General features: G+C 47.7%; 11 protein-coding genes and 1 non-coding gene across 12 annotated transcripts; 7 read left to right on the forward strand and 5 right to left on the reverse strand.

Annotated features, from left to right (window-relative positions):
- Positions 1 to 17: 17 nt before the first annotated feature.
- On the reverse strand, positions 18 to 5,173 carry SPPG_09084 (uncharacterized protein). Its single transcript, XM_016757239.1, has 20 exons — positions 4,380 to 5,173; positions 4,261 to 4,313; positions 4,059 to 4,184; positions 3,870 to 3,998; positions 3,712 to 3,806; positions 3,438 to 3,644; positions 3,269 to 3,376; positions 3,115 to 3,199; positions 2,907 to 3,054; positions 2,542 to 2,844; positions 2,278 to 2,472; positions 2,121 to 2,220; positions 1,825 to 2,053; positions 1,547 to 1,754; positions 1,401 to 1,487; positions 1,259 to 1,339; positions 1,092 to 1,203; positions 583 to 1,035; positions 326 to 508; positions 18 to 246 (listed from the first exon to the last, which is right to left on the reverse strand). The coding sequence occupies exons 1-20, from the start codon at positions 4,986 to 4,988 to the stop codon at positions 116 to 118; spliced, it is 3,642 nt and encodes a 1,213-aa protein (XP_016609328.1). The 5' UTR covers positions 4,989 to 5,173; the 3' UTR covers positions 18 to 115.
- Positions 5,174 to 5,221: 48 nt separating this feature from the next.
- SPPG_09085 (uncharacterized protein) lies at positions 5,222 to 7,503 on the reverse strand. The gene is made up of 6 exons (XM_016757240.1): positions 7,384 to 7,503; positions 6,853 to 7,229; positions 6,667 to 6,793; positions 6,454 to 6,597; positions 6,235 to 6,389; positions 5,222 to 6,172 (listed from the first exon to the last, which is right to left on the reverse strand). The coding sequence occupies exons 2-6, from the start codon at positions 7,164 to 7,166 to the stop codon at positions 5,350 to 5,352; spliced, it is 1,563 nt and encodes a 520-aa protein (XP_016609329.1). The 5' UTR covers positions 7,167 to 7,229; positions 7,384 to 7,503; the 3' UTR covers positions 5,222 to 5,349.
- Positions 7,504 to 7,576: 73 nt separating this feature from the next.
- Positions 7,577 to 12,081, forward strand: SPPG_03101 (pentatricopeptide repeat domain-containing protein). The gene has a single exon (XM_016751385.1). It carries the CDS (start codon positions 7,590 to 7,592, stop codon positions 11,853 to 11,855), a length of 4,266 nt encoding a protein of 1,421 aa, XP_016609330.1. The 5' UTR covers positions 7,577 to 7,589; the 3' UTR covers positions 11,856 to 12,081.
- A 119-nt stretch (positions 12,082 to 12,200) lies between these two features.
- On the forward strand, positions 12,201 to 13,628 carry SPPG_03102 (uncharacterized protein). The gene is made up of 3 exons (XM_016751386.1): positions 12,201 to 12,868; positions 12,939 to 13,115; positions 13,171 to 13,628. Exons 1-3 carry the CDS (start codon positions 12,575 to 12,577, stop codon positions 13,474 to 13,476), a joined length of 777 nt encoding a protein of 258 aa, XP_016609331.1. The 5' UTR covers positions 12,201 to 12,574; the 3' UTR covers positions 13,477 to 13,628.
- A 21-nt stretch (positions 13,629 to 13,649) lies between these two features.
- Positions 13,650 to 14,848, reverse strand: SPPG_03103 (uncharacterized protein; the record flags this gene model as incomplete). The annotated part of the gene is made up of 4 exons (XM_016751387.1): positions 13,650 to 13,991; positions 14,047 to 14,384; positions 14,466 to 14,671; positions 14,737 to 14,848. The coding sequence occupies 4 exons, from the start codon at positions 14,846 to 14,848 to the stop codon at positions 13,982 to 13,984; spliced, it is 666 nt and encodes a 221-aa protein (XP_016609332.1). The 3' UTR covers positions 13,650 to 13,981.
- Positions 14,849 to 15,591: 743 nt separating this feature from the next.
- Positions 15,592 to 18,499, forward strand: SPPG_03104 (uncharacterized protein). The gene is made up of 12 exons (XM_016751388.1): positions 15,592 to 16,507; positions 16,577 to 16,658; positions 16,718 to 16,743; positions 16,805 to 16,860; positions 16,942 to 17,041; positions 17,110 to 17,184; positions 17,247 to 17,326; positions 17,392 to 17,572; positions 17,634 to 17,692; positions 17,758 to 17,821; positions 17,885 to 17,958; positions 18,022 to 18,499. The coding sequence occupies exons 1-12, from the start codon at positions 16,219 to 16,221 to the stop codon at positions 18,070 to 18,072; spliced, it is 1,137 nt and encodes a 378-aa protein (XP_016609333.1). The 5' UTR covers positions 15,592 to 16,218; the 3' UTR covers positions 18,073 to 18,499.
- On the reverse strand, positions 18,045 to 21,184 carry SPPG_03105 (uncharacterized protein). Its single transcript, XM_016751389.1, has 9 exons — positions 21,068 to 21,184; positions 20,800 to 20,984; positions 20,600 to 20,678; positions 20,415 to 20,530; positions 20,222 to 20,292; positions 20,077 to 20,156; positions 19,864 to 20,006; positions 18,846 to 19,797; positions 18,045 to 18,779 (listed from the first exon to the last, which is right to left on the reverse strand). Exons 2-9 carry the CDS (start codon positions 20,872 to 20,874, stop codon positions 18,343 to 18,345), a joined length of 1,953 nt encoding a protein of 650 aa, XP_016609334.1. The 5' UTR covers positions 20,875 to 20,984; positions 21,068 to 21,184; the 3' UTR covers positions 18,045 to 18,342.
- Positions 21,185 to 21,297: 113 nt separating this feature from the next.
- Positions 21,298 to 22,685, forward strand: SPPG_03106 (uncharacterized protein). The gene is made up of 7 exons (XM_016751390.1): positions 21,298 to 21,560; positions 21,632 to 21,695; positions 21,775 to 21,813; positions 21,885 to 21,920; positions 21,984 to 22,100; positions 22,166 to 22,241; positions 22,314 to 22,685. Exons 1-7 carry the CDS (start codon positions 21,457 to 21,459, stop codon positions 22,325 to 22,327), a joined length of 450 nt encoding a protein of 149 aa, XP_016609335.1. The 5' UTR covers positions 21,298 to 21,456; the 3' UTR covers positions 22,328 to 22,685.
- A 667-nt stretch (positions 22,686 to 23,352) lies between these two features.
- Positions 23,353 to 24,440, forward strand: SPPG_03107 (uncharacterized protein; the record flags this gene model as incomplete). The annotated part of the gene is made up of 4 exons (XM_016751391.1): positions 23,353 to 23,705; positions 23,788 to 23,965; positions 24,038 to 24,239; positions 24,298 to 24,440. The coding sequence occupies 4 exons, from the start codon at positions 23,353 to 23,355 to the stop codon at positions 24,438 to 24,440; spliced, it is 876 nt and encodes a 291-aa protein (XP_016609336.1).
- Positions 24,441 to 24,948: 508 nt separating this feature from the next.
- On the forward strand, positions 24,949 to 26,493 carry SPPG_03108 (uncharacterized protein; the record flags this gene model as incomplete). Its single annotated transcript, XM_016751392.1, has 5 exons — positions 24,949 to 25,033; positions 25,174 to 25,236; positions 25,336 to 26,004; positions 26,071 to 26,270; positions 26,341 to 26,493. 5 exons carry the CDS (start codon positions 24,949 to 24,951, stop codon positions 26,491 to 26,493), a joined length of 1,170 nt encoding a protein of 389 aa, XP_016609337.1.
- A 658-nt stretch (positions 26,494 to 27,151) lies between these two features.
- Positions 27,152 to 27,222, forward strand: SPPG_10074. Its single transcript has one exon. It is a non-coding gene; the product is annotated as a tRNA-Gly (tRNA).
- A 261-nt stretch (positions 27,223 to 27,483) lies between these two features.
- On the reverse strand, positions 27,484 to 27,690 carry SPPG_09086 (uncharacterized protein; the record flags this gene model as incomplete). The annotated part of the gene is made up of 1 exon (XM_016757241.1): positions 27,484 to 27,690. The coding sequence occupies one exon, from the start codon at positions 27,688 to 27,690 to the stop codon at positions 27,484 to 27,486; it is 207 nt and encodes a 68-aa protein (XP_016609338.1).
- Positions 27,691 to 27,808: the final 118 nt, after the last annotated feature.

Genomic DNA, 27,808 nt, shown 5'->3' on the forward strand with positions numbered 1-27,808 from the left:
GCTGTCACATCAGAAAGCGCTACTGGGCACAAACATAAGACGTCATTATTTCAAATACAATTATCTGGCAAGCTGCACCCTAGGTACAATTCAGCGTCGAATCCAAAAGAAACATCTATCCACGTTCCTCCAAAACCTTATCAATAACTTCCCTAATAAATCCAGTCCTATCTCTCAAATCTCGACGAAATCGGTCCTGCAATATCATTCGAACTTTCCGGTTGTTCAGTTCTCCAAGCCGATTTCCTGTATGCCAACAGAATGAAAGCCATGATGAGCTAGATGCACGTGCACGGAACCTATACAAACGATGGAGATCACATACGATATTCTTGCAGAATTTCACGCACCCCCGCCTCGATTTGCCCATCCGTTGGGCCCGTAACCCCGCGCTCGTCCAGTATCTTATTTATGGCTGAGCTCACAGCGTCGTCCGTCAACTCCCGACCAAATTGCGTGTCAAGGCTCGCTCGTATTTGGTCGAGATTGAAGTGATCGGGTTGGCCTTCTGTGTAAATATCGACGTTGTTCTCGGAGGGTTAGTTACGGGACGAGTGAGTAGCAAAACTAGTTAGTACTAACCATGCTCGCCGATCAGCCGTCGCACAGCGTTTTCGATCTCCTCAACCACCGGTTGTGATTCTGAAGGTTCCTGGTTTGCCTCACCATATGAATCTCTGTCCAACTTTTGATCATGTTTCGGATTCGCCAGGTCAGAACTATCTGGTACAGGATTGTTTACGTGCTCTTTCTCCTCTGCTGCAGGACTATGAAGATCGTCATGCTTGTCGTTTTCCTCCGCCGGAGTCTCTTCCTGCGTCTCAGTCCCCCCAACAGTCCCTTGTGCTTCTTCCTCAACCGGCGAGATTTTCTCAAAATCGTCCTTCCCATCGTTGAATACTGAGGACAACTGTGACACAGGTCTGTCGACTTCGCTGCTGCGACGCGAAGCATCATGTATGACCGAGTTTTGTCTGGAAGGTAGACTTATTGAACCTCGTGGGCTGTTTGGACCCAAGGGGATAGTTGTAAAGCCTGGACTTTATGTTAGCCTCGATTTATTCGGGGAAATTTGCGCATACGTATCTCACCTGTAGCAATCGAGAAGGTCTTCGCCACAGGGACGCGATTTTTCGGCATTTCTGGTCGCCACCAACTCAGAACTGATCCCACAATTGGTAACATGCGCAATATGCTAGGTTGCTAGATGGTAATGAATACAGCCTGCTCATCACGATAGGCAGATATCACGGCGCACCTCTTCGGCTGACTCATTCTGTAGTTGCCTCTCAGCCTCCTCTATTCCTTTACGTATCACGTCAGCTATTCGAGCAACAAACTATTGATTGGAGGGATGTGTCAACATGCAATTTTGTGTACTCAGCAATACATATACGTACGTCACTATTTCGCTCCAACTTCATGCCTGTTTTAGTAATATCATTGACGAGTTCTCGAATGCTCTCCAAAGTGAATGGTTGAGACGCCTAATTTTTTTGCAAGTTAAAACATTAGGTTAAGATGCTAGATAGCAAGCCACACTTACCAAGCCGATTCGCACGCAGGAGCCAGCACCATCTCGTAGTGCAGTGGGAAGCGTGCCTTTGGCGGCCCTACAGCTCTGAAAAAGAGACTTATCTGCAGGACGCAGCTCGGATAGTTGGTCCGCCATCTGCACATTAAGCCCATCCAGGTTGTTGATGACTTCGGGGGCGACGGAGTCTGCGGTCACGTCAATATAGAGTGGAGTGTATCTGTCAAAAGTGATGTTCTGATGAGACTTATTCTAAAAGGTTTGCAAACTCTCTCTGCTGCGATTCATACCGAACTGCACCCAAGCCGAACCACAGATCGTCCCCTGGTTCTGTTTCGCCGTTCTCGTTCACTTGAGGGGCCAGCGACGCTTCATCCACAAATATCAACTCTCGCCTCTTTTCCACGGTGTCACGAAAAGCTTTTCGAAAAGCAATAGCTGAGAATATTCTTTCAGCGTCTCGCACAATATTTCCTGCCGCATGTGGCATAATGCGGGTTTGTATTTCGAATGCCGAGGCTAAAATCAGTTAAGCCAGTATTATTGCTAGGGACCGCCTAATCCGCACATGGCCTCTGACACGTACCAGATGAGAAGGGCCGATAACGAATGTATAGTATACCGGCAACAGAGACTAGGTCTATGTCAAGATCAGATCTCAACTCATCCTGCAAGTGAGCGTAGATCTACACAAAGGTCGGAGTGAGTGTTATATTAACATCCAGAAACTTTCCATTTCGTACATATTTGGTTCCCAGTTGGCTTTCCGCGAGGTCGTCAAAGATGGGCGGGTTTTGCTGATCCGCTAGCGAGTCCTGGGCAGTTTGCCGAGCAGCCCTAGCGTCAAACCGTACGAGTACTACATGAAGAGGCGCTTCGGCTTGGGAATGCCCTCGTAAGAACGGCAGGGCGGTTACTCTGTTGAAAAATACTCGCGCCTGAAAGCATCCAGCCATATTCATGAGACGCCTACCTAATTTTAAAGGCAGCCAAGTTGTTCAACCTACCAGCTCCTGGCCCTTTAGGACATGCCTTTGCAACCGTCCCTCATCAATCGTCTTCATTATTATCCAGAACGGTAATGTGAATCCGATCGGGGTTGGCATTTCCGAAGTCTCCCTTCCCTTTCGCTCTGTTGGACGAGATGCCGCTGGCGGCACGTACTCCAGAATTAACCTCCCGTTCACCATACTACTGCGCAGTGGTTGAGCAGTATGCTTGATTTTCTGCTCGGTTTCATCCAGAGTGCGGAAGAGCGCGCCGTCATTTTCAGCTAATACTTCATTGGCCCGATTTGCGCGAAAGAGCGTCTATTGGGCATGAAGTTCAATGATCATTGTCCAATATGAAAGAACACGTTAATTTTAACTACCAGTGGTGGCAGGCCGCTAATGCCAAACCAGCCTTCAAAATCGATCACAAATGAATCTGCTTTCTTGGCAAATTCGAGATGTGCAAGAGTAGTCTTTTGGCTCTCGTCCGTCTTAACGTTCGTAGCAACTAAGAATGCGAGACCCATGCTATGAAAGTGGGACTGTGAGAAAGCGCCAAGCCCTGAGATGGAATGTGGGAATACTTACCCGTCCACATGCAGCCACATATTGCATTTATCGCAAATTGCTCTCAATCCCATCAAACTGTCAAATTGCCCAGTCACCGGTGTTCCTACGGGACAGTAGAAGAGGACTATGTTTACATTATGCAAGGCAGCTGACTGTCGAACCAAAACCTTACCTGCTCGTGCAATGACCATACAGGGTTTCTTCCCTTCCTGGATGTCCTCATCCACCATTCTATCTAGTGCTATGAGGTCAATAGTTTCCCCATCTTGCACACTTGGAACTGCCGCATGTGAGATCATGATGGACGATAGAGGAATATCTGCGCCGTAGTAAATGCTCACCCCTCCGCAGACGAGCTTTGGAAAATCCAAGTACGGTGCCCAATGCAGGCCAAGAGCGGAGTAAATGCACTTCGAACGCTTTCGCATTAATGTCATCCGCGTGATAAATTACACGTACGGGGAGATTAGCGCCGATTAATTCTGGTGTTTTGAGCCAATTCTCTTTGCCGTTGCGATGTATGCAACGCAACAGTGCATTTCGGATAGCTGCCAACCAATTGTTTAGAACTCCTAACAGGCTTCTCTAATATGCGTACTCAACACTCGCACTTACCGGACGCTACGCTAGAAAAGCCATCCGCGTTTGGGTCTGTAAACTGAACGTAACCGGTAGAGCTCAAATTGAGGGCGGTTTGGATCCAACCGATTCTGCCAGATGCGTTTAAGTTGATTGATCTATCCATCTAACCAGATACCAGGAAAACCACTCACACAGTAGATTCGATCTCCTTTTCCAGGGCTACACGTTTGTGGACCGGTACTAGCCCGGGGACTGAGATGATTGCAGCTACCTGCCTTACAAGCATTTTTGCGTAGAAAGGCTGGGATATTTGCTGTGACCTACATTCGACATTATATAAATATGCAACGCTTTTAGCAGAGAATCCGGGTTGCACTTACATATCCGCATCACCCGCTGAAGAAAGTACGCAATGCTTTCGGACAATCTCGCCAACTTTTTCTATGATAATAAGTGGATCAGGATGATCAAGCTCCGCAGAAACAGGTGAGCATTTGGAGACATCGCTGTAGGCACCAGAAACAGCGCGACATCCATAAGCACGTGATCCGGTACCTCAGATCTGGCATATCGGAACAATACCTGCTACTTGATAAAAGGTCGAGAAACAGTTTTTGGCAGGCTTCCAGAGATCGCTGCGTAAGTTTATTAGATGAGACTCTCTACGCTTCGCGTGACTAAACCAGGAGCCGGAATTGTACCATGAAAGCCGTATCAACATTCGACCCCACATTCAGGTGGTCCGGATGAATCCCTTTACTCCATTCCTGCTTTCGCTGATTTGCCGATCGAGCATCTTCCTTCATCGGAGAAGTGATCTCATTTCGTCCTTTACCAAGGATTCCAGTCACGCTAACGCGCTTCTTGGGATGGGTGGAATTAATATTGGATCGAATGACTGGAGAGCTCTCGCTGTCCCTCGGAGACAATGGATGACCATTAAAATATCCTTCCGGCTCATGAGGTGAAACGAACTTTGGCGTTCGAATAACAGGGTCTGTTCCGGGACTGAGAACGGAAACTTCACTTGTATTATTCTCCTCACTTTGACCGGCAGTTGACAGTCTCGGTAGCCAAGATAGCACTGAAGATAAAGATGCACGACGGACTCCTGGAGGGCGCGAAGGAGGTTCGGAAGTCGTAGGAGATACAACCACAGATTGCTGCTGGCTCAAGGTTGTTATATCAAACGAGCGCCGCTCGTGCGGCCCAACTGGATGAAGCTCGAGTACCACCGGATGCGGAGTGTCTGTCGGTGCCGTGGGCTCGGCTGCCTCTGTAGGTGCTGTCTGAGGCGGAGAGTCTGACATGGACTTAATAGAATGAAGCCTATATGAACGACCTGTTTGGTACACGAGGCATCTACCACGATGGATTTAGCTGTCACAAGCAAGGGCAAGGAAGAATTCCAGAGAATAAGCTTTTTGGCTCCTTCAAGAATCCAAGGACCCAGCCTCGTATCGACCCGTTGTGCGTTTGGGATCTTGACGGCGAGCAGCTTGCCGTTTCTGGGACGAACGGTCAAGAAGCGCGACCGCGTCCGTCTGGCGCAGCAGAACCAAATAACCACACATTTCATTCGAAATAAACAAATGAACTCCAATACAATGCACGCAATCCCACATAATACATAAATTCTCATAATAATAATTAATAACCATTAAGAAGGAATTAGTCCTCTTTCGCTTCCTTTGCCATCGCAGGAACCGCGGTTCCATCGACGACATCGGCCATGAATTTCACTTCGTCGTCGCTGGATTTGCTATGCACATTGGTCCCATTACTGCGACCTCCTTTACTGACAACTCGACTTCTTATTTCTTGGGTTCCATATTGCGCGCCAATGCTCTGACCAAATTTCTTTAACATCCTGTTGAAGCCCAAGTATGTAAATCCAACTTCCACAGCAATTAGCACTACGTGGACAAGATAGTAATTGGCTTTCCAAATGGTGAGCGAGCTCTCCACGGAGTGCACAACGAAGGGCGCTGCAAAGTAGTTGATGCTTCCAATAGTGGCCGCCCATCCCAGCACATCGTAGATAGGTTTTAACGGTGCCAAGCGACTAGCACCCAAAAAGAGGGGACGGACGTTTCGCCGGATGGTTCTCGCCACGACATTCAGAAGACTGCCCGATATGAACGTCAAATAAAACCCTGGACGGAAGCCGTGCCAGAATGCACTAGTAAGATACGTCGCCACGGCAGCAGCGCCGCTAGGCTTTGTACCGGCCGGAGTGATGCGAAGGTAAACATATCGCCGAAGCCACAGACCAGTGTTTTTGTTCCAGTTGTCAAGGGCAACCTTTGAGTTGGGCGCCAGCTCGAAGCCCAGAATCGCAATGTTTTGTACGCGGTTCCACAAATGTTTGCCGGTTTTGGGATCTATGCCGTTATATCCCACTCCTGAAAGGATGCAAGCCGCTTCCGAAAGCTTCCAGGCGACATAATACTTTGTGCGCGCTAACAGTCCGGCTAACTGCAAGTATAAAAAGCTAAACAGAATCCTAGAGTCACACGTCTGCAGCATACGCACTCATCACTACTGGAAACGTACCGTTTTGGGAACGCCAACTTTGCATACTCCGGAGTAAGGGCATAGTGGTACGGGAAGACATTTCCAAACTTGAAGAAGACGACGAGTGAGACAAATGCGGAGGCCACCGTCTTCAACGCTGGGAGGGCGGGACTTGGCATTTGGTCAAATGGTGGCTATCAAGAGATGACATCGTTAAAGACGAAGATTCCGAAAGCAGTCTTAGTTCAAGTGTCGCACCTCATTAGTTATGAACTTCCGGTAATCCGCGAATTCAAATGCTGGACCAACAAGAAAACCGCCGAAAAAGAAGACGTAGCCAAAATATTCGATCAATCCAGGGAACTTGCGTATCGCTAGTGATCTTTGATCCGCCGACAGATCCTGAAGGAGCAGGCATTCTTTTTGTCAGATATCAAATACGATCTTCTCTTGGTTGCACGGAGGACCCACCTTGTCAGGCTTTGTGCCATCGTGGGCCGCCCACGCAAATGAGGTCAGCTTGATTGCAAGAACCATCATAGGGGCAGTATGGTCGAAATTCGCGGTGCTTTTGTTGATTAATTGACCAAAGATGTGACTGAAATGACAATTAGTGCTTAGCATTACCGACCATCCCTATAAGAAATCAAGACGTACTTTATCGATAGCTGGCCCATGGCACCCAAAAAAGCCAATATAGGACCCCATTTACTTTTTCTCATAGTTGCTGTCAGCACATAGATTGCCAGCGCTTCCCCGACCAACTGGATGAATCCGCTAACATTGAAAAGCGAACAAAACAGCGTGCCCGACACTCCAATTGAGAAAAGATGTCGGGCAGTAGGTGAGGACGCGGGAATGAGGCGATATAGGATTGCTGCTGGGAACGCAGCAATAAGCATTACGGCTGCCTTGAGAAGGTCCGGAGGAACCCCAGTTCGGGCGAGGCTCTCTATATAATCGTTGAGCATCTTGACCAACCCGTCCAACTGGAAGACTGGTATGCTTGCGAGAGTCAAAATGGACGCCTTTGGCTGAACAAAATAAATAACAAAATAGGTTGAGAAAACTACATTCGTCTAGTCTTTCATAATAAAGCGCGCGGGCAAACTCGAACTAGATCAGTCGTTCAGACCGTTGCAATGCATCCCCCATCATTTACAGTACAACTGGCCTACTACAGCTTACCTGAGTCTGTCGACCTTTGCGCAACACCCCACAACACGGCCTTCCCTGCCGCCGGTCGTTATTTTAGTTTTTTCGTAGCACCCTCTTTGCTCGTCATCCTCTGTTCGAGCCGGATCTAAGTTAATATCCGTTCACCCTGATCAGTGCATCGCGGCACGTGCTATAAGCTTCACAACCTGCCTGACCAGATCTCCGCCGCCAACTGCATGGTTCATTTTCCTAGGAGCCCGGGCGGACAACTGCTGCGTCAACTTTCGTCAGCCCGATTAACTTTGGAATTGAACTGCTTCCAATGTACGAAATGCCGGCCAGTCTCAGATCAGGCGTCTAGCATACTGCGGAGAAGATTCTCAACCTCTCTACGTCAACATGATCAGCAACACTATGACCAAGCGGCACCATACGGTATTGCCAAAGAGATACAGCAGTTGTTGCCGGAATTTGCACTGGAAGATCATGTAGGAGAAGACGGGGATAAGATAGGTTTTCCCGAATCTATCCATGAGGTGAATCCGGAGGACCAAGGAATGTTGAAATCGCCAAGGTCCGTTAGCCATTTCACCACCATGCTACAAAAGGGTAGAATTCGAAAAGCACGGAAGGTTGCACACAGTCCTGTTTTTCAGTCTGATTTGGCACGTTTGTCCCAAAACGATATTGAGAGGCTCCTCCGTTTAACCGTCACAATATCTCTATCTCAAAGAGCGACAAATATCACGAAACAGAAAGATGGAGAGGAGCATTCCACAAAAGCCACATTTTCAGCGTCCTTACTGGCGATTCGGAGGGTGTTACTTTCGACGTTGATTACCACAATAACAAACGGTCCATCCGACTCGCGTCACGGAAGCATTTCAGCATCCCGAAGTGACAATGGTCGAAAGTCCATGGCATATGCTAGGGAGCTGATTGCGGGTAGAGCTTTGAGAGAATTTCTCATATCACCTGGTCCCTTTGACTATCAGACTCTCATCACTGCACAGGCTGCAATTGGAGAATTGGATGGCGCGCAAGAGACAGTCAAATGGGGTTTAGATTTTGGGGTTAAACTACCACTGGCATGCTTTCAGATATTGGCAAGCGAGCGGGCAAAGAGATGGCACTGGGATGGCGTTAGATGGGTGTGGCAGGCGATACAACGCAGTGGAGCACCTTTCCATCGAGCTGGCACTCGCCTCCAACGCCATTCTGCTAAATCTGCAAAGCGTTATGTGGACGCGTTATCAGCTTTTGTTCAATTGCATGTCCATGATATGGGGGAAGAGCATCTGTCAGATTTTCTCAAAAGGCACGATCTGTTAGATATGAATGATATCGGAGATATCATCTGGTCCCGCCACCCAGAGAACAGAAAACCGCAAGCGGCTGTGCTCAAAGATCTACTTCGAACTTTTTCGAGTTATCCATCTAGAGCTATGGATGTTTTTGCACTGCTGCGAGCTTTTACACAACCCTCCTCAGAGGATTGCGCGATTGTAATTTCATCCGTAACTTCGGAAAATGACGATCAGAAGATATTGGATCTTGATGAGATGATGCGCAAAGATGCAGTATCTCTCGATACTGAAACTCGAAGTATCATCGAAACTGCGCGAGTTCGAGTGAAGCGACGTGCTGCACGAACTGGTGACAGCAACATCCGTTTTGCCTTGCGAAGTGACCCTCCAAAGCTTAAGCTTGCTTGTCAAGAATTTTATCGTGCACGAGAGGAAGGCCGGGTTCTTCGTGCAGAAACCATGAGCGATTTGATCACGTTCCATGTGCGCGCTGACCGTAAGAATGAAGCACTGGAGTTCTATCATACCATGAAGTCATGGAGTCAAACACCGAGCAGAACTGCGTATGGAGCTCTCATATCTTCTGCGTTAAAGAATAGTCACCTGACAAGAGTTTGGACGTATTATGACGAAATGGTCAACTCTGAGGATCCTGAAAAGCGCCCAAATGCGCGGATATGTTCACGGATCCTTGCCGCTATTTCGAAGTCCCTGCCAGGTGACCTGCGTACTAAGGCCTCAAAAGTAGAGGAAGAGTGGATGAGTATGGTGGAGGACGGTGTTAAGCCGAATGTGGAAATGTGGAATGTGGTTCTTTCAGCTCATGCCAGTGCAGGTGACCTGAAAGTGGTTTTGAAGAAAGTGGCGCAGATGAGTGAAGAAGGCATCTTGCCGGATGAGTTCACCCTTCATGCGATCATAGATGCACACATCAAAAGCCGGAACATTAAGGAAGCTAAGGGCTATATGGAGGAGTTCATCGCGAAGACTAAGGTACAGCCTCTGCGGGCAACCATCAATCTTCTTGTTGCGAACAGTGCCGACACAGCGTCCGCCCGAGACCTTGTGATCGAGGCAGAACAGCGGTTCGGAATCATGGCGGATTCGTCCACGCAGAGCGCGCTAGCATTTGTCGCTCGAACCGGCGCGGGTTCTCCAGGTACTCAAGAAGAGGCGAATGGAGGGTCGACATCTATATTCGATCCTACATTCCAAGCCAATATGTTGCTTTCCAAAGAAGACGACCCCACCAAATTCGGCGAAATCCTGAACCGTCCAGGTGTGAAGCCTGACGTCGTGACATACACTACTCTCGTAGGCAAGCATCTTCATCATGGTCAGCTTGCTGAAGTTGAACAACTTTATGCACGCATGAGGGATGATCCAGCTACAGCACCGCGACCCGTTACCTTCCACGTCTTAATTCATCACTTCTCCCAACTGGGTGATGTCGTCAACATGCGTCGATACATCCGGGACATGGAGTCGGCAGGAGTGGTACCCCTGCCAAAAACATACGCTAGCCTTATCAATGGCTTCTCTCGCGCGGGCGACCTTGTTACTGCTGAAGATTTTGTCCTGAAACACATGGTGGAACATAACGTGGCACCAGATGTGGTAGTGATGAATGCTCTGATGAATGCACGAGTCCGTGCGGGCGATTTGGTAGGAGCGAGGAATTGGAGGAGAGTTATGATGAAAAAATGGAAGATCGTGCCGAACGCTGTAACCTTCCAAGTGTTGATTGATGGATATTGCCAAAAGGGAACAAAGCAAGCGATGAACACCGCTGTGAAATTGTTGGAGGCCATGGAAAAGGATAGGGATCCAAGGGTCAGGCCCTCTGACCATATTCCTTACACCACTCTGATTGCTGGATATGGCAAAATCGGTGATATGGAGAGCGCGCTAGCAAGATTTACGGAAATGCTAGCAAAGAACATTAAGCCAGGGGTGGAAACTCATAACGCAATGATTGGCGCATATTGTGCGGTAGGCGACTTTCGGGGAGCACAAGAATGGTTTGAGCGGGCATTTTTAAATAACCATCAGGAAGGCAACACATCTCTGCACCCGGATAGCGTCACGTTCTTTATCCTCATCAAAGCGCATGCCGATGCAAACGATGCGGACGGAGTGGCTTTTTGGCTGGATGCCATGAACCGCGCTGGGATAGTTCCATCGCCGCCTATTCGAAATGTTGTTTTCGGGTGGCTATGTAGAACGGGCAGGACGGAACAAGCTACTGAGTGGTTTGAGATTATCCGCAAGAGTGGACATGTGGGGTCGCGGACGGTTGTTGCTGCCTTGGAAGCTTTCGCTAAGAAGCGGGATCCTGAGAGTGCTGAGGAATGGTTCTCCAAGCTGACAAGTATAGGTGCTGAGATCGACGTCAAAGCATGGACAGCACTTGCCGATGCGTATGGAAAGAGTGGAGATTTAGATGGGGTAAAGAGGACTTATGAGCGTATGTTAGAGGTTGGTTGTGAACCAAGTGCAGTAACATACCTGACCTTGTTGGATGCTTATGCGAAGAAGGGCCATGAAAGAGGAGGACTAGAATGGATACAGAAAATGACGGCGAGGGGAGTAGCTGTCGGAGAAGAGCATGTTGTTGCTTTGATGGATGCGAGAGAAAGGGCCAAGAATTTGGAAGGTGTCCGGGAGTGTTGGTCATGGATTCTGAATCGATCATGGCCAGGACGAAATGGGAATATGGCGCAGAGTCCCAACGGCGCGAACTCCAAGCTGCCGGAACCACGTTCTTCTGAGCGTGCAAAGAGCCAAAAACCCGCCGAGCCGACAGCAAAGCCCCTTCCTCTGCACAGAGCGCAAATACCGGAAGCAGCTGCATGTGTTTACCTAGACGCTCTCGGCCGTCACTCTACACATGCTGACCTGCAAGAGGCCTGGCGAGAGATTCAAACACGTGCACAAGCACTCAAGTATGATATAACCGAAAACCAGGTGTCGTCTTTGGTCGAGGCATTGGTGCGGCTCGGTCAAGTTGACGAGGCTGTGCAAGTGGTCTTAACTGAAAAGGCAGTGGGACAAAAGGTGTTGGTTGGCTTGATTGGAGGTGTGAAAAATATGAGTGGGTTGGTCCAAGCACGGGCGACCCTCGAGCAAGTTCACGGGGTCGTTGGGCAAGATGTAGCCAGGAGAGTGCGTGAGACGGTCTTGGCAGAAGTCTAGATAGATTACACACGAGGTAGTTCACTAGGTTTATGTAATCGATTGTCCGTCCATGCTTTGGTGGACATCATCCTCCTATTTTCCAGAAAAATATTCAGAGCTAGTTCCGGCTACTGGCGTCGAGTTGACGGTGCCTGTGTGGTCAAGTACACGTGACTTTGGAGATACCCCACGATCTCACGGAGCCGCCGGCACCTTGGTACAATTTTGTCATCCACCAGGTTGGTGAACAACTTTTAATGCCTTTTGAATCTAATTTCCTAAGCCCGTCCGATCACCTTTTCTTGCGCCGTATGGCTGGTGTGCAGGACGGACGAGGAAACGTGGGCAAAGTGATCTCACTTTTTGAGACCACATTTCAGGGCACACCGCACGCACTCCGGAGAAGGCGCGCCGCGAGTGGAAGGCAACGTGCAAGTCTGCTGGCACGCGCAAACAAAAGATCTGCTCTCTAAATCATCCAGGAAAGGAAGGGCAGGAATATATGCGCAACCGTACAATTTCCATGACCTTTAATTTCTTGACCTACGACTGTACAATGCGAAGGTGATACGAGATCAGAGTCGAGAATGTTGGGACAAATTGATTTGCATTATCGTTCGTTTTGGGCGCTAATCGCAGTGACAGCGATTTTATCATGATTCGCAAGTATAAAATGGCATAGCTACTGTCATAATCCACGCATTGGCACCTTCGCAAATCCTTTTCTGAACCTCATCATGCACTCTATGCAAGGCGCTGTCGCTCTTGTGCTTCTGGTCGCATCCAGCGTTAACGCGGCTGCCTTGCCTTTTAATCCGCTCGCCCCGCGTGCGGCGGTTTGCGACGCTAATGCTCGCGCATGCAGCGCTCAATCTCCATCTCCCGATAGCTGCTGCATTCCCGAAAACGGTATCATCGTTTTTGCCCAGCAGTGGCTGAAAGGATATTGTGCGTCTTCAAGCTGCCGAATTACTCCGCCGAACTACTGGACCATCCACGGTGCATGGCCTGACACCTGCAGTGGCCAACAGGTAGGCCCACTTGTCATTATATATCGGATGATTAGTAGAAGATACATGTCTCAACTTTCTCTCTATCCAGACTGGGTCGTGTTCCGACGTTTCCTACTCCAATGTTGCGGGTTTGGTTCAAAGCTACGACAGCTCGGTTTATAACCAAATGAAGCAATTCTGGCCTAGTTACACTGGTGACAACAATGATTTCTGGACCCACGAGTGGGAAAAGCACGGTTCCTGCTACTCGCCGGCGGATGTCTCTGTAAGTATTCCCAGAGGATTCCGTCATTGGATACCATATTGAGCCGTGTTTCTAGTGCTTCCCCAACTTTAAGCAAGGGCAGGATCTTACGACCTACTTCCGTTACGGTTTGAACTTGCGCAACAAGTTTAACATTGGTACCGCCCTCAGCAACGCCGGCATCAACCCTGGTGGCAGCTACTCTTTGACTCAATTGCGTAGCGCGATTACCAAGACTTACCCGAACATGAAGATGTACTTCAAGTGCAAGGGTAAAACCCTCACGGAGGTGTACATTGGCGTGTACGCGACCGCCACTGGAGGTGTGGCGGGTGCCTCTTTCTCGGGTTCAGACAGCTGCCCAGCGACGGTCTCGTACTGAACATAATTTGTTGAGCACCTGAGACGACTTCACGCCGCGGGGATAATGGCTGGTTCATCTAATCCCGCTGTATAGACCTCATGTATACCTGTCTCTACGTGTAGACCTTTTGTACTCGTCTTGTGAACGGAGATCTTTGTTATGGTTCGTGACTTTCTCTGTACCTTTGTCTCCCACATTGAAACGCGATCATGATTTACCACCACGGCGCTCGTGTAATATGAGTTTCTTGGCGATTTCCCCACTGTACAGGCAAAAGACAAGATGCACAGTGAGTATACCTTCGATACAACTAACTTTGTAGACAATTTTAATTAAGAATATGAGCAAAGCTACTGAGACGGATAGGGAGAATATTTATATTTGCACTTAAGCGTGCAAGAATGTGTTTAGCTATAGCATCATCAGCCGATTCCGTTTGAATTCATGTTAGAAATAGCTTTTTCACCCTTTTTGTCAGGTCCCTATACTATTGACCTCGATGGTGGTGAATCGGCGCTCCCTATCACCTATCACTGTTCCGTCCATTAGCTAACCATGTATTGACCATATAAAATGCGAGGAACTTACATATCCACCGCCATATCCGCCTTGACCGCCATATTCACCTTGACCTCCGCCATATCCGCCTTGACCTCCGCCATATCCGCCTTGACCTCCGCCATATCCGCCTTGACCTCCGCCATATCCGCCTTGACCGCCACCATATCCACCTTGACCGCCACCATATCCGCCTTGACCGCCACCATATCCACCTTGACCGCCACCATATCCGCCTTGACCTCCGCCATATCCGCCTTGACCGCCACCATATCCACCTTGACCGCCACCATATCCACCTTGACCGCCACCATATCCACCTTGACCGCCATATCCGCCTTGAAAAGCACCCGTCGGGGCGACGTTTCCTTGCCCATATTGCTCATCCGCCAACTATTGTCAAAAGTGAGCGACACGAACGAGAGTGCGGCGACCTAACTTTTCATTACCCTATGGGCTTGTGCAATCGCTTGCTGTTTCGCTCTGTCACGATCAAGCCAATCCAGTCCTTTGGTTTCAAACAACTTGTCCACTTCTGCGGCTGCTAGCCCTGCAAGAATCTCCTTCATCTGGCTATGCGACTGGGGCTGTCCATTCGCCGCACAGTGGCGCTCGTACGATTTCATAGCTTCATACCCGGCAGCGCCTGCAATGACTTGAAGGTTTATAATGTTAGAATATGTGACTTTTTCGCTTACAAATCGAAAGCACGTCGCATACTCTCATGCGACCAGGAACTCTTGTGATGGTGTTCAACACGCTCGGTATTGTATACTTCCTGGTTGCGCTGTTGCGCATCACCAAACCCCAAAAGATTCTCAAAATAGCCCATTGTCGGTTGATAAGCGGTCGTTGAAGACCTGCTCGCTAGCCTTATAACTTTGGTCTCAAGGCCAAAACGCCAACATTACATCTTTTTAGAATGTTCCATAAGGGCTTGGAGTAGAATGTTCCTAGATTTTAGAAGGGTCTTGTGTCTCCCGCCTTCCCAGCCGTCACGGATCGTATTACACGTCACCAACGACAAGTCACCGTACCGCTACAACGCTGACTGTGCCTGCATCTTTACGTGCTGAGGAAAATCAGATAAGGACTACGAAATCTTCAAAGGAGAAAGTGTTGAACGGTCAACGACGAGTGTCACGAATATGAAACGATGCCAATAACAAGGCAGTTCAACCCCCACGTCAAACAAAGCGAGAATCTCATTGCATAACCCTAAGCAACCCTGTCCTTGCTTTTCGTCTCTGCCATCGCTTCTTACTCATTGCCGTCCACCTTCAGGCAATGTGATTCATGCGCTACATGTTTTGCTGGATGTGCATTAACGGCAGACACAATGCTGTTCCACCTCACCAGCTCAAATGATTTTCTATGTATGCTGGCCTTTTTATTACCACTGTGAATGCACAACTCATCAACTTGGTGTACCGGATACATTGGTTCGATATGATTCACGTGAAGGCCTTTTCCCATTGGTCAATGATCGCCATAGCAACAGCATCCTTTTAACCAAGTTGAATTTCTTTTTGAAATGTTTCCCATTTTACTTTCTCCTCGTAACCATTTGAACGCGACCACAGGGCCAGTTTCGACGCACTGCAGTTTGCACACTAGTAAACGGCACTGCAGTCGACTGGCATTGCTAGGGTGGTGCGTAGGTTTGTGGCATCCAATGCCCGCACAAGCGCGGTGTTCCAAAGTCCAGTCTCCGATGATGCCTTTAACAATTTGTCAAAGCTCAACAGACTGAATACATTACTGTAGAGACTTTCTTCTTCACCCTGAGGAGATTCTGGACTTGGAAACACCGGTTTTGCTTGTGATGTCGCGCTGGGTGTAGCTTGCCACCCAGAAGAGGGACAGGAGGTGTCGTCAGTCATTCTCCCGAACATTTAGAACGTTGGGTTTGTTTTGATGCCCACCAGAACCTCAAAATACCATAATTATTGCATATCATAAAGGTTGTCCGGCTATTGGACAGTGCAGCTCACTGGAAAAAGTCTCCAGGGCAATGTCATGCCCTGGCTTGCCAGCGTCCCGTCTCTCCTTGAGAAGACATCCAGTGTATTATTCCAGACGCCATTGTCGTTAAGGATCGTCAAGTGCAGATCAATGGGACCGTTGGTGGAAGCAGATCATAGAACGTCACTTCCGATCGCTTGAGTCATCAAAATGGTTCAACGATCGCGCGCGTTGTGAATGCTTCCTCTGTACGTCCCAGCTTTACATCAAGGAAACACTTGTCTTGTCATGTCGTGCAGGTCATTCCTGTTGCGTTTTCCAGGCAGCACGCGGACATTTGCGCGCCAGCCGCAACTATCTCCAGCATTCAGAACCTCCCCTTTCACCTGCCCGCCCAAACGCAATGTGCAAAACATACAGCTTCGAGCATTCACAGCAACGCATTCTAGAGGGCAACGCATAATAATTCAACCCGGTCCAGAGTGGCGGGGCCGGCGAGATCAAGAATATGAGTACTTTAAACAACGTAGGTTCTAGCTGCAACAGCATATTTCAAGTTTATGGACATTTGATATATATCACCATTCACATTCAGAGCCCCCACCCTTTTGGCAAAATAAGACATTTTTAATGTGGACTGCAGCAGGTGGAGGTCTTTTTGGAGCGTATTATGTCAGGTACCACCAGTTTCGTTGCAGAGTGCGTGCAAGGGAATGGTCCTGATTATCGATTGAAGCCATCTGGAAACAGTCCCCATAACAGGTGAGACTCGAGAATATGTCAATTTTAAAGATAATAGAGTAGGCTCATCACGATATGGCAGGCCGAAAAAGATTCATTGATGTGACTCCTCAACAAGAAAAGATGATGGCCAAGCAGGTAGGAACCCCTCTCGTGCAGATCGGTCGATTTATGATTGGTATTGGTATTGAATAAAGCGATGAATGTTCTGCTGTCCAGGCATTTCAGCAAGTGATGGCTCAGTATGGTCCGAAAATATTACCATCTTGGCATCCGTATTCCCTTTTTGTGCGCCGGGTAGCGGAGAGATTAATTAAGGGTAGGCGCACATCCACGCAAGTGACCAAACGGCAATCGACTAAGAGCTGCACCTATCTGTCTTTCAAGTGACTGGAATGAGTAATCTCCACTGGGAAGTGTACGTCATTGAAGACCCGCAGAAGAACGCTTTTGTTTTACCAGGTTATCTCTCTGAGATCGTCACACTCTTTATACATCCAAAGTCTAAGATGTGTATGATGCAGGCGGAAAAATCTTTGTCTTCACCGGCCTGATTCCCATTGTAGAGGACGAAAACGGCATGGCCGCAGTACTTGGGCACGAAGTGAGTCTCATCTTTGGAAATAGAGTGGCAATATCCATCGCTCATCACTCTGTCCGACTTTTCAGATTGCACACCAAATTGCACGCCATTCCGCTGAAAAGCTCTCTTGGGCTAAAATATTGATTGTAGCGCAACTGCTCATGGCGTACATTTTTGACCCGGGGATGCTCTTTAGTCGTTTGTTCCTAGAGCTTGGCATCTTGATGCCTTTCTCCCGCAAAATGGAGTCGGAAGCAGACTACATTGGTACGGACAATTCGGTCCTATGAAGCTGTACACAACCTCACTAATTGCCCCACCATTGTAGGACTGAGGCTCATGGCGCAGGCCTGCTATGACCCGGTGGCGGCAGTGGGTTTATGGGAGGTACATATGAAGCATCATGATTAACACATTAATTGACGCTATCTCACAATCTGTCAACTTTCTAGCGCATGAAGGAGGCTCAGAGGAGCTCAAAGTTGCTCGAGTATGTCAGTACACATCCCAGCCCGGGTGAGTTGACTTGGGATTGGTACTAAATTACGAGGACATATCTGACGATGGGATGGATATTAGAGAAACGGATACAGAAGATTACTGAATGGCTACCCGAGGCAGAGATGATTAGAGAAGAGTCGGACTGTGAACATGTAATGTTTGGCATCGTTGTCCAAAAGTCAAGTGGACTTGCTAACGCGAAAAAATTCCATCAGACCGCATCCATCATGGATAGCTTCCGCCACCTACCACGGCCCATTTGGTAGCGATTTATTATGAATATCTATGAACATTTCGGTGAAGGCATTTTGGAGCGCTCTATCTCCTGTGTTTGAATTTTATGAACGGCGTGGCTTCACGTTAGATTCCGATATAATGGCTTTCTCTGTTACGTTGACTGTCTTTACAACATCCAAAAAAGGTACCACTTTCCCGTTGGTATATTAAATTCTTCCTCCGTGAAATCCTTGAGTGGCTTCCTCGACTGTAGCACCCGACAGAGATTACGACCTCCTTGAAGTGCTTCTGAATTCAACTTACTGGGCTGACACTGTAGCAGCAGCTGACGCTCGTACATTATCTAACATCCGAGTTGCACTGTAATTGTTCGCACCAGCAGGTGCATAGTGCACATTTGTTTCCGATCTTGGCACCAAACTTTCCGGTTCGCGCTTTTCTGTGGGTGGGTCATGCGATTCTACAATTGTCACACGCTTCTTAATCCCCTCGGCGCTGCGAGGTGGTGTAACAGGAGCAGGCAAAGGTTTGTCCTGTGCCAGCACGTCTTCCTGCCATTTATGTAAGGTGGGTGCAGGTGTAGGCGGTTTGATGTTCGAAGGCTGTTGTGCGATAGTTCCCAGATCCGCCGGACGTTGCTTCGGGAATAATTCTGGGTGGCTTTGCATGAATTTCAGCGCGTATTCGTCCGCATCCGTCAAGATGAAGGGATGGTGGAAGAAGACAAGTTCGGCACCTGAAAGTTCATTTTAGGGCTCTCTGCTGCTGAATAGATTGATAAAAACAAATGCTTCAAACGTACCAATATGAAAGTCTTCTGCTGCGTAGAATCCAACGCCATCTGGCTTCCTAATTCTCTGTTTTTCCAAGAACTTGCCCCCTACAATACCAGTATTTCGCGCCTTTGGCTCAAAGACACTGACAGTATCATCTGCAACATAGAATGACACCACAAAACGTCGATCACGATCCACCTGTTTTGTTGCGCGGAGAACAGCCGAGAACCGGAGAACGACACCGTCGTAAAGCATGAGTTTTCTGAAGTCTTTTTTGGGCGGTACAGAGGCCCCGATCATGGGCACAGCGGTTGTGGGCATTGGAGCATTGGCTTGACCAACCGCGGCTGGTGTCAAGGGTGAGGGTGGGAGCAAAAGTTCGTAATTGCCCTGCACCACATTTTGGGGGATTTCGGAAGCCGCCACGTCAGAGTCATGTTGTTCATAGTCTTCAATACGAACGGGGTCAAAAGTCTCCACTCCATACTTTTCATAGTAATAGTCCTTGGTAAAATCATCACAATCGCAAACCACAAATGGACGGCCATACAAATGCAACACGGCTCCAATCATGAAATCCCGTTCGTTAAAATACTCGCCATCACTCGATTCATTGTTATGTCCGTACAAAAAGTGTCGCATTCTTTTGGGTAATTTACTCCGACGTAAGAAAAGGGTGTTTGAATCTCGCCCGGCATTCGCAGGGATATGTTCACGAATCTCGATCGTATCATCGGACAGGTAGTAGTGAACCACCATTTGACGCAGATCGCCAAACACGCTGTTGGTGTCATCCCAGACGCAGTAGAAGCGGAGGACCCGACGATCGTTCTCAAGGAACTTTTTGAGGGATGTCTGAGGTGGACGGGGGCGAGTTGCTCGCATACGGGATTTGAGCTCGTCACGATGTGCGGTGTAGGGATCCACCGGAAAAGTGCCATTTTCGGGTACGTTTATGTTGAGTGAGTGAAGGAAATCCTGTTGCAAAAAGATGTCTTGATGAGAATCTTGTTCGTACTTAACCAAGGGAAATTTGTCACTCACCTCGGTAAACTTGTCACAACCAACAATCTTGAACGTCCTAGCATAGAATGTAACCTCCTTTCCAACATTGAAATCTGCCACAGTGTAGTGCTGTCCAACTTCGGATTCGGGTTTTGGAATCCGATGTCGACGAATTAATGTACCTAGTGACCGAGACAAATCAGTCATCTAATGGTTAAGCAGGAAGAAGAAAACACATTTTCCATATCCAACCTTGTGGGATGCCGCTGTTTACGGTTTTTGGCTCGCTAACGTGAACGGAGTCGTCTTCAAGGTAAAAATAAATGTTCACCCTGACGTGGAGCGAACATGCTCAGATCAGCGATGCTGCAAACGGTAGGAGGGAATATGAACGTACTTTCGCACACGGTACTGCTCCTCTCGTCTTTCGTGAACCGCTTCTTGAAAGTATGCATAGAAGCGGAGAACCTGACCACATGAGAGATAACTTGGGTTAGCCAGATGTTGTACTGGTACGTTTCTCACATCAATCATGTCGCCAAGATTGAGCAGTAATTCCCTGCTGTCTGTGAGTACACCGCACGACCCACCTTTCGATCAAACGCAACCCAAGCAGGTACTCCCTCCCCGGCATTATCGCTATGCGGATATAACTCGACAGATGTGTGAATCTTGCTTCGTTCCTGTCCGTGAATGGGGATACCGCCTATGAAAAAAGGAACGATTCAACCTTTGGTCGCAAAAGGACCAACTGCGTTATTATCAATGTTTTTACCAATCCCCGGGGCTTCCTTGAAGACCGCTACTCCATTGCTGTAGTCGAATGCGTGAGATTTACGTTGATTTGGCAGGTCCTGTGGATGGAATAGAATACGCAAAGTTAAGATAAATATTGCACAAGGTTTTGCTCACATTTCACTCTCGAGAGGAAAAATACCGTATGCGCTCCAAAAGCACAGTCAACTGGAACTGTACCTTGTCCAAATCAAACTGAAAACCCGGCAAAAATGGCAGTTTGTGTTGCAGCTGGTGCAAAACCGGGTCTCTCATGGTTTTCGCACGACACACAAGGAGTAAAGGAAAGCTTGCTAGTCTTGATCAAAGGACGTGATCGAAGCTGGACAAGATGAATCCGGAGAGGATTGCCCCAATTTGAAAATCTCCGATCATTTATATAATCCATAATTTCATACTTAAATTTTAAACCCCGCCTGCATTAGACTGCACATCCAGAGTAGGATACCTTCCATAGGACTACTATCGTACTCTCCAACTCAGTACGGTTTTATATGTTACGTACATGGCAGAATCAATGATCATATTTCTTTAGGAAAACAAGAAAAACAAGATGATCCTCAAATGAATATCCAACTTCGAAGAGCTTTGCTTGCTACCTTTTGCCTTGCAGACAACCTGCTTACGCTACCAGGTTACTCATGACTCATTCAATTAACTTGGACCCAAACGCCCAATCTTCTGTTTGGACAGCTGCAACCACTGCCAACAGATAACCGCCATCAGTGGAGGAAAGGAGAGGTCTGCGTAATAAGCGCCTTTCATCGAGAATAACAGAGCCTGGAGTTCGTCATTCGCACAATCATCCCACACAGTCACGTCTCGCATCGGTTAGCCATGTCAAGCATTTTCACAAAACGACTGACAAAAGAGTTGCGGGATTTACAAGCCAACCCACCAATGGGAATAACTGTTCAAACGGCTGAGGATGATCTCAAATGGTTCGTGAGATCTATTGTTTTTTTCGATACTGTTTATCAGAGACCTTATGCAAGAACTTGCTCGATGTCAGCTGGCGGGTAACGGTCCGAGGGGCAGAGGGGACACTATATGAAGGAGAGACATTTGTTTTACAGGTAGGTTGGGAATGGATGGTTGATCGTTGGAGTGAAGAGACAATGCTCGACCTAATAATGGATATATTGCTATGTATAGTTCAAGTTCAACAACAATTACCCACTTGAGTCGCCAGAGGTACATGCAACGTCCTTAGGAGGCTTACCAGCGCAACTCTTCACTTACACTCCACTTCCTTTGTACTTTAGGTGGTATTTGTAGATAACGTGCCGATACATCCACACGTATGTCTTTAGCGGCATGAGGATTCTCGTGCCCATTCGGTGCTAAAGTCAATTGCACGACAGATATATAGCAATGGCCATATCTGCTTGTCCATCCTTTACGACCAGTGGTCACCTGCGCTTACTATAAGCTCAGTATGCCTATCAATTTTGAGCATGTTGAGCAGTGCAACGAAAAAGGTGGGTGCGGCGGTTATTGTAATCGTTTGCATATCAGCTATTAAAATTGGGTCACGGATGTTCAGGAGCGACCTCCAGATAATGCAATGTATATATTGACCGCGAAGAAGAGTCCAAAGAGTACAACATGGGCCTTCCACGGTGAGTTATTTAAAAGTTGCAATTTGTCTGCTCGGGTACCCTTTTGCTGACCGTGAATTCTTTTTTTTTCAGATGACAGTGTATGATATACGTGGTTGATCACTTACGGCACCGGACGATGCCCTTTGTATATTGATGATGAAGGGATGTAGAGGTCGCTGATAATACACGAATGAAAAATGCTGACAGGACAATGTTGCAATGTTTGGTTGGATTAATTTGAGTTGGGGCTTTAATTGGCCACATCAAGACATTTTCAACATTGATCCACTTGGAGGGGGTGGAGATGTCGGGAACGGGCGAAAAGGACCAATTTGCTCTGCGGGTTCGTTGGGTAATGGCGTTTGCTGGCAAGGACGGTGCAGACATTCTGCGAAAATTGTTATGGAACAGATTCCGGGCGGCCGCGAGAAAGCCAACATCATAATATAAAATTATTCCATCTTATCTCTGCAGATCGGATAAGGACATCTTCGTGGATGCTTATAACCACAATTCTGGAACTGCTCTCGCGCCCATTGCATGTGAGAATGTGGACTTTTTATCGAATTGAATGCCTGTAAAAAAGTTTGATTACAGTTCGATTGGTTTGCTGAATGTTCCGCTTTAGTGACTGCGGCTATGCTTGTATTTGCTAGACTGTTCTTCCAAGTCACCAGGGCTTGTCGAGCATGCGTAGCAAGTTGTTGTGTTAGTCTGCAAAAGTTACACTGCAGTTAAACCCGCTTATGGTTGTAAGCAATGCTTGCGAGTTCAGCCCAACGTTCAGGCACTACGCGGGAGACGGAATAATCTGGCTGTCTAGTCTCGTTCTAGGCTGAAGACCATATACTCATCCTGCATCACTACGTATACAGCAACAACAACCCTATGCAGTTGCACTGGGTCACGGAGAGTGACAAGCCCAATAGTTTGTTCAACAAAGTGCTGGAACCTTGATCCCAGCAACTATGCACGTGACATTATATTACGTAATTGAAACACGTCGGTTGGCGGACTCTGCTATCCAGCGCAAGCCAATGCTAAATAAAAGCACGGGTATATTTAGTCTATCACTCTTCTTTTTGATCGGTCAGTTGAACCCTCAACCTTCATACAAGAGATCGACGCCATGACACGTAGCAGTAATCCAGCTGTCACTGCCCTCTTGTCCCACTTCCCCAGACCTCCCACGCACATACCTGTCCAGGAAAAATCCAAGGACCTGTCTGAGTCACCGCCAAAAAGTGCCAAGCGGCGTGAACATCCAATAACAAGCCCAAACGGCGGAGACGACGAGACAAGGATCAGTTTGGACAGACTGGATAAGGAATTGCCGCAACTTCCATACATTACACCATTATCGCTAGAATTTCCAGACTTTGCTGCAGATTCGCTACCTGAAATAGCTGTCCATGATGAGGACGATGTCGAGGAGGATGATGGGTTGGTAGAGGATGAGGTTATCAACGGGCGTCCACACAGGTAGAACGCTGTTATTTTGCTAGGATGGAATTCCATTACACGAGCGGGCATCTGAAATGGTTAGCATACCCATCCTCATAAGAATCCCTCGATTACTTCAGAGACTCCGCCACCAGCTCGTGTCACTTGAAGGTTTGACAACACCCAACATCTTTCGGGAAAGTGCACCCGATGTGGAAGTAGAAATCAATCTATACCAGCTTGACCACTGCGAAGAGCTTACCACGACAGATGCGCTTGTACCCGCCACATGCATCAAAGTAACGTATACATGCGCCAAGAAAAATGGAACACAGTGGCAGAAGTGATCTCAAAATATTGTTTCTGTATAGCATTACCTCCGGACCCTCCCCAACGTTCTCGCGAGCGATATCACTCTCCCTGTTGACATGACGGAAGATTCCTGTTGGCAGATCATCACCAACGATTTGCCAAGAGACAAGCGCGATCTGCTTTTATGGTGTCTGGACTTGATAGCAGTCGTCCTTCGAACCAGTGGCCAAGAAACCAACAATGTCTCCGTCTTATCGCTGGGTAAGTTTGCGTTTGCCAAGAAAAAAAAATATGTGTCTCTATTAACACAATTTTAAAGTCCGCACTTTTGCACCCAACCTTTATTCCCTTCCACCCACGAGCCCTGCACCCGACCTGATGAGGCTCACACTGCAGTTTACAAAGTTTGTTGAACTTGCACTAAAGAAAAACCTGAAAGATTCTTCAAGGCCCGTACCATGACGCGCTGAGATAATCTTCAAGCCTTGTAACGTGATAGGAGTGTAATACGAATGACATCATAATGACATCAAACGAGAGAAAGTTGTATCTATAGTATGAAATGTGGCTTGTATCCCGACTGGCGCTGCGCAAAGGGATCGTTGGAAAGGACGATTGAATGGAAAGCAAGAGAAGGAAAAGGAGGGTACGGCGACAAGGGAAAACTTGGGTTTTTTTGTATGGAATTTCGCTTAATTTCCATCCGCAGTTGGTTTTTATTGCGAGCAACTCTCTTCTTTCCCCCCCCCCCCCCCGTCCTTCCTCCTAACGTTCGCCGCCCTTTACCCACCCATTTTTATTTTTGAACAAGAATACCGATCGCACTTGCCCTTTGTTCGCATATCTCTCTGTTTCCTTTTTTTGTGTTAAACTAGCTCGTGTGAGGTCATTCCTACGTGTTGGCCTGTCGCCTCCCCTATCCGCCATCGCCCCGCCGCTGCTGCTGTCTCCCCTTTTTTTTTTCTTTACCATGTCGTCTGCTATGGTTTTCATGAGCGATACGCTGCCAACGCCAACGCTTTTGATGCAGCAGCCAGAAATTTCCCTGATGGACGGTCAGTATTTCCTGCCTGGGCTTTTTTTTGCCAAAAAGGAGGGCAACGGACGCTGTGTAGAGATATATCCGATTTTATGACGTTGCGAAAAAAAAACCATTCTGACCTTCATCCCTTTTTTTTGCTTGATTTGTCTGCAGACCCCGCCATTGCAACGCCGACGCGGTTCCTACAAGAGTGTTCAGAGTTCAAGTTTACGCCAGGTACATTTTTTGTTTTGTCTTTGGCCATGCCATCGTCGCCGTTTAGCTACCGGCTCGTTTCTATCAATGATTTGGTTAACGAACATATCAAAACCCCAGGCATCATCACACGCTATTGCTCCGGCGATTTCAATCCTTTTGAAAACAGCTTTAAAGAAAAGATGGAAGCTTCAGGAGTTCTTGGCGACGCAACAACGGAATCGATCCCATCCTCGACAATGCCTCCTTCTTCATGGCAGGCGCTTGCATCGTCCACACCTCTCACCATCCAGAAACGCACCTCAGTGCAACCTTTACACATACCCACACCCATGGACACGACCATCGGGTCTGGATCTCCCGTTGATATCCATGCAACCACCATTCCACCGGTCGTTGCTCCCGCTGCTCTAGGAGTAGATCCTCATGTACACATGTACGTTAGTATGGAACCAATGTCGATACCAATGTCAGCGCCTGCATCTGCATACCCGATGCACGTACATCCGCAGGAATTACAGCAAATGCCGCACATGCCGCAATTGGACACAATGCCCACCATAGTGGATCCACAAGCACTAAAAGTTCATCGAGAAGAGCCGGTCGCTCCAAACCACAAGCTTCAGCGCGACAACCGGAGAGACTCTGCAATCAGTACCACCACTTCAGAATCTGATGAACCTCGCAAGTCATCCCCTCCCCGAAACGGCAAGCGAAAAGGCGGCCCACCAACAGAAGAAGAACAAGATGAAAAGCGAAAGCGGTTCCTTGAAAGGAATCGGTTAGCTGGTAAGCAAATAATTACACGCAATCACGCATCCAAGGAGACTGTCCTCACACATGACATTTGTATAGCGTCCAAATGCCGAATGAAAAAGAAGCAGTGGCTACAAGACCTTGAAAACAGGTCAACAGATGCATCTGCCAAAAACCGACAGCTCCAAATGATTGTTACCCAGCTGAAGGAGGAAGTCATGATGTTGAAGAACCAGCTGCTCTTGCATCGAAACTGTAGCTGTAATGTCATTCAGCAGTACATTTCAACGTCGTCTCAGGTAAGATTTACCAAACCTGCAATTTTCTTTTATACTCGACTCTTATCCTCCAATTTTCTTTTTGCCATAGTTCACTGCCCACCTACACAATCCAGGTCAGCACATGGACCCCGCTCACCTAAACGCAACGCCCCTCCCACCCTCGCACCATCCCCCAGTAGGAATGAGCCCCATGCCTCCCGTCGGCGTAGCACCCATGGTACCAGTGGCTCAATCCTACTAAGTTCACTTACCGTAAAGAAAAGCCAGCGACCAATCCAAAATCCACTCGTCCACAAATTTTTGCAATACCGTCGTTCATTTTGTGTACAATCTTTTTCTTTATCCCTTTCTAATTATGCAGAGTGGAGACGCATGCTTTTCGCGCGGAAATGTTCTTTGGAGGATTTCTTTTGTACATTTTCTTTTTTTTGATATGGCAGTGTGAGCTGGGACATGTGTGTGCATCGTACCGTTGGAGTTACTTTGTTAAAAATTCTTGATTTATGTGCACTTGAAGTGCGTTGGTGGGGAATGTGGAATAGTGTTCCATTTTATATGGCAATTTCAAGAGTTTTATACCTCGTTAAAAACGCTGACTCAAAGTCGTTTTGGAAGACGTCAATGATACGTAGTTTGCATATGGCCTCATTCTTTTGTCATCTTGGCGGACCGCGGTCGGTACGAGGTGGTCTGACGACTGGTCTTATGCCACAAAGCTAATATGCATTAGAGGACTGCAATAGGGCGATTAGCGGCAAATTTTGAGAAATATCTTTTGTTTATGAAGCGCAAAAGTACGTTCTTGTACAGCGAAAAGATCCGCTGGGCGTAATGCATTGTGCAATCTACCGAAATAAAACAAATATATTAATTTGAGACGGTAGTGAGTAATCAAAAACGCGCTGATGGTGTAGTGGCAACATGTGAGCTTCCCAAGCTTACGCCCGGGGTTCGATTCCCCGTCAGCGCATGTCCAGGTCACCTTGCGTATTTTTTCCCGTTCAGAGATCCACCTCGTATAGGCATCATCAATGCCATTAACATGATGATGCCATTAATAAACGTCAATAAAGGCAGCAAAAAACATACGTGAAAATAAGCTATCATTTTTACTGTAAGATATAAACAAAAAGACCAACAATGACGACGCTTCCATCTATCCCCTCAAAACAACCCTCCTCAAAAATGTACAAAAAAGAAAAACTACACATCCAAGTGAAGAATACACCTCTCACATCCGAAATCCCTCAAACGATGTACTCATCATATCCACATCCTCATCCTCATCTCTCGATCCCTGAATGGCCACACCCAAAGCACGATCGTCATCCTCTTCCTCTTCCTCATCATCATCGTCACCGTCGCTCGCATCATCTTCATCATTTTCCCATTCCTGATACAGCCCGTCAATAAAACGTTTGGAAACCGGTAAAGACATGGGATCAAATGGGAAAAAGGCTTCCAATCGCTCTGCAACATTGGAAGGGGGGATATCGGGGGTTATGATTCCGGGTGTTTGATTCTGTGCGGGTCGAGGGTGGATAGGGAACCGACGA

This window comes from Spizellomyces punctatus, assembly GCF_000182565.1.
Source record: "Spizellomyces punctatus DAOM BR117 chromosome Unknown supercont1.5, whole genome shotgun sequence".
Classification (NCBI taxonomy): domain Eukaryota; kingdom Fungi; phylum Chytridiomycota; class Chytridiomycetes; order Spizellomycetales; family Spizellomycetaceae; genus Spizellomyces; species Spizellomyces punctatus.